Source organism: Orycteropus afer, unplaced genomic scaffold (genome assembly GCF_000298275.1).
Source record: "Orycteropus afer afer isolate SDZICR_OR568_19922 unplaced genomic scaffold, OryAfe1.0 scaffold00123, whole genome shotgun sequence".
Lineage (NCBI taxonomy): Eukaryota > Metazoa > Chordata > Mammalia > Tubulidentata > Orycteropodidae > Orycteropus > Orycteropus afer.
In genome coordinates this window covers 6,391,014-6,394,213 of record NW_006921710.1, presented here as the reverse complement: position 1 = coordinate 6,394,213, position 3,200 = coordinate 6,391,014, and the positions used below count along the sequence as shown (strand labels likewise).

At 42.9% G+C, this 3,200-nt stretch overlaps 1 protein-coding gene across 1 annotated transcript in view; it reads right to left on the bottom strand.

Annotated features, from left to right (window-relative positions):
* The window catches only part of ENG (endoglin), a 38,072-nt gene that overhangs the window by 2,910 nt on the left and 31,962 nt on the right, over positions 1-3,200 (bottom strand). The window contains exons 10-11 of the mRNA XM_007944300.1: positions 632-769; positions 370-408 (exon numbers count right to left, since the gene is read on the bottom strand). Of these exons, the coding sequence (XP_007942491.1) occupies positions 370-408; positions 632-769 (177 nt within the window). The remainder of the gene's footprint in view (positions 1-369; positions 409-631; positions 770-3,200) is intronic.

Here is a 3,200-nt window from a genome sequence, read left to right as displayed (position 1 = left end):
AAATAAATAAATAACATTTACCATGAGTTCACTCTGTGCCTGACCTGTATAAACTGCTTCTCAGGTTTCATTTCAGTGATTATTCATAAAGACCGCGATGGAGTGGGGTCCTCTCTTGGACCACTGTTTACAGATGATGATATGTGTCCTACGTATATGCTAGAATAGAACCCTCTGACTTGAGGCTAAGAAGACATGGTAAACTATTGCTCCCATTTACAGAAGGGGAGACTGAGGTAGTGGGAAATATATGGCTTGTTAGGATTAGGGCATGAGTTTCCTGAGGCCTGCTCCCTCCTATTCCAGGAAGGGACCCCAGCCAGCAGACCCCGGACCAGACAGGGTAACACGATGACTGTACCATCTTACCTGCTGTGGTGATGAGCTCGACAGGAAGTGGATGACCACCTGTAAGGACAAAGCCAAGGAAGTGAGCAGGGACCCCAGAGGACATCCCACCCAATGCACCCATTTTACAGATGGGAAGACTAAGCCAACCAATGGCTAAGCTTGTCTTGTGTTCCTACTGCGCATTAAAGCCCAGCTCTCTAAAACGCCCTGCAGCCTGAAGGATCAGGGAGCAAGACACCAACCAAACTCCCCTTGATACTTTTCCTGCCCCAGCTCTTACCTCATTGCTGATCACATTTTCTGTCACTTTTGTGCCACACTTTGAGTAGGCACTGCGCAGAACAAACTTGGCATCACTGTCTTCAGCCTGACAGCTGGTGTCCCGGAAGGTCAGTCCCGTGACGGTGCAGTGCACAGCCTGGGCCAAGAAGGGGAGGAGAGGGGACCGTCAGGAAACACTGAGCTCCCTGGAGACCGTTCATCACACTCCAGCACCGTGGACCGACTGTAATCTCCCGATCACAACCATTCCTCTGCTCTTCTCATCATTTGTTAAGTCTCATCATCCTACACCATTTCAGATTTAATAGTTTTCTTGAACTTGACTGATTTTTTTACTTAGTCTCGTCCTAAGCAATATTATCTGTGATATTGTGAGTTTGATTTGCTACTTATTATTTTTTCTTATATCTAGATTTATATGTTGTTGTTAAGGGCTGTCAGGTCAGCACCAACTCACAGTGACCCTGTGTACGACAGAATAAGACACTGCTCAGTCATGTGCCATCCTCACAATCCATAACAATTGAAAGCATTCATTGTAATCATCATTCACAGCTGCAGGGAATGCGGACCCCACAGCACAGTCTATCTCAGAACCACAGACCTGGAGTCAGCAAACTTTTCCAATAAAGGGTCAGACAGTAAATATTTTCAATTTTGTGGGCCCTATGGCCTCTGCTGTAAATATTCAACTTACCATCATAGCATGAAAGCAGCCACAGACACTAAAAATGAACGGGTATGGGTGTAGTCTAATAAAACTTTAGTCACAAAAACAGGCAGGGGGTCATAGTTTGCCAATCCTTGTCTTTAGAATTTCTTAGGCCCTCTTAGCATCAAAGAATCTAAGTCTTAGAGTTGAGCAGGCTGTTGGAGATCTCATTTGAGTCCATCCAGCTAACTCTTGTCCACTCCTCCAGGATAGCTACCCTTGACTGCTACCGCCCCCTCCTGCTACCTAGGGCCATATTAGCAGACACCAGCCCAACAAATAAAATGGTTCTGAGTGAAGTCCCCAGTGACTGGTATTCAAACTTGCCCCCTGACCACATTTTAGAAGTCAGCAAGAAGGCAGTAGCTCCACATTTGGGGTGAATCTGTTCAGACCTTTTTCTTTGTGTTCTCTTCTATACAGACACATGTATTAGGGAAAATGTGCAGACCTGTATCTGTTGTATTTTTAACAAATGGCATCATACTGTCTGTCCATTCTGCAGCTTAGTTTCCTCACCCAACAATGCATCATATACATCTCTCTGTGTCAGTATTTATAGATCACCTTTTTTTAAAAACAAAAACAAAAACAAAAAAACTACAGCAGTGTATTCCAAAGATTAATGAATTATAATTTATTCCTTCAGGCACCTACTGATGGACATTTAGGTTTCCAAGTTTTCTCTTAAAAACAATGTGACAGGGATATCCCTTTGTAACAGGTAATAAATAGGGTAATGGAATTAATGGGTCATAAAGCAACATTTACAAGGTAAATCTTAATGATAATCTAGAATGGCTGTGGTCAGATTGTCTTCCATGGGCTGTATCAGGACCTGAACTTCCATCAGCAACATAGGAAGGTTCCATTTTCCCTCACCCTGGGCAAGGTGCTGTTTTTCTCTCTTACCTACTTCTGAACGCTCCAAGGACTGTCCAGCTAATTTGTCTAAGAGAACTTCTCTTTATTTCCAGTAAGAAAGCAGTTTTTAAGATTTGGGTAATAAGTTGGGAGTCTAGAAAGGCTGTCAAGACGTAGAAACAAGGAGACTCGGGACTGGGCAGAAGCCAATACCTCCTCCTCCATCTTGGCATTTGCTGGGCCAGGCAGAGGCAGGGGACAAGGGGAAGGCAGGCAGCAGACAGGTGGCGCCTCTCGTGCCCTATATCCCAAAAAAGTTCCATGTAGACAACCACAGAGTTAAACGCCATTCTACAAATCCCTTAGAGAACATGGATGATCTATCAAGGGCTCTGGAGAGAGATTTCATACCTTAGAAAGGCTGGAAGAAATCACAAAGAGAAAGATGGACCGCTAGGATGGACCAGTGTTTTAAAACACCCCCAAAGTTAAAAACCACTAGAACCAGAATTTAAACAATTAAAACAAACTGGGGGCGGGAAATGATTTCAATAAGAATGATGGACAAAGGATAAAAAAAATAAGTTTTTAATATAAAACACTTATAAAAATTATCAAGAAAAGTACCAAGCCCCGATCATAAAGAGGCTTTGGTTATTATCAGTCAAATGGAGCCATGCCCATGCTCACTATTAATCAAAGAATTAAAAATTAAAACAAGAATCAAACAAGATGCTCTCATAAATCAGCAGGGAAAATTTAAATCATCTTTTGGAAAGCAGGTTGGAAGTAAATAGCAAAACTTCCAAAATGTTCACTCATTTTGACCTAGCAATCTCACTAATGGGGAAATCTACCCTAAGAAAACAATCCTAAAAAAGAAAGTGTTAGGTAGAAACATGGCTGGCCAGGCAGGTGAATGATTAAGCCAGAGGGAATGATAAGAACTGGTCAAGCAAGGAGGCACCTGACCAGAGCCCATACCAAACCC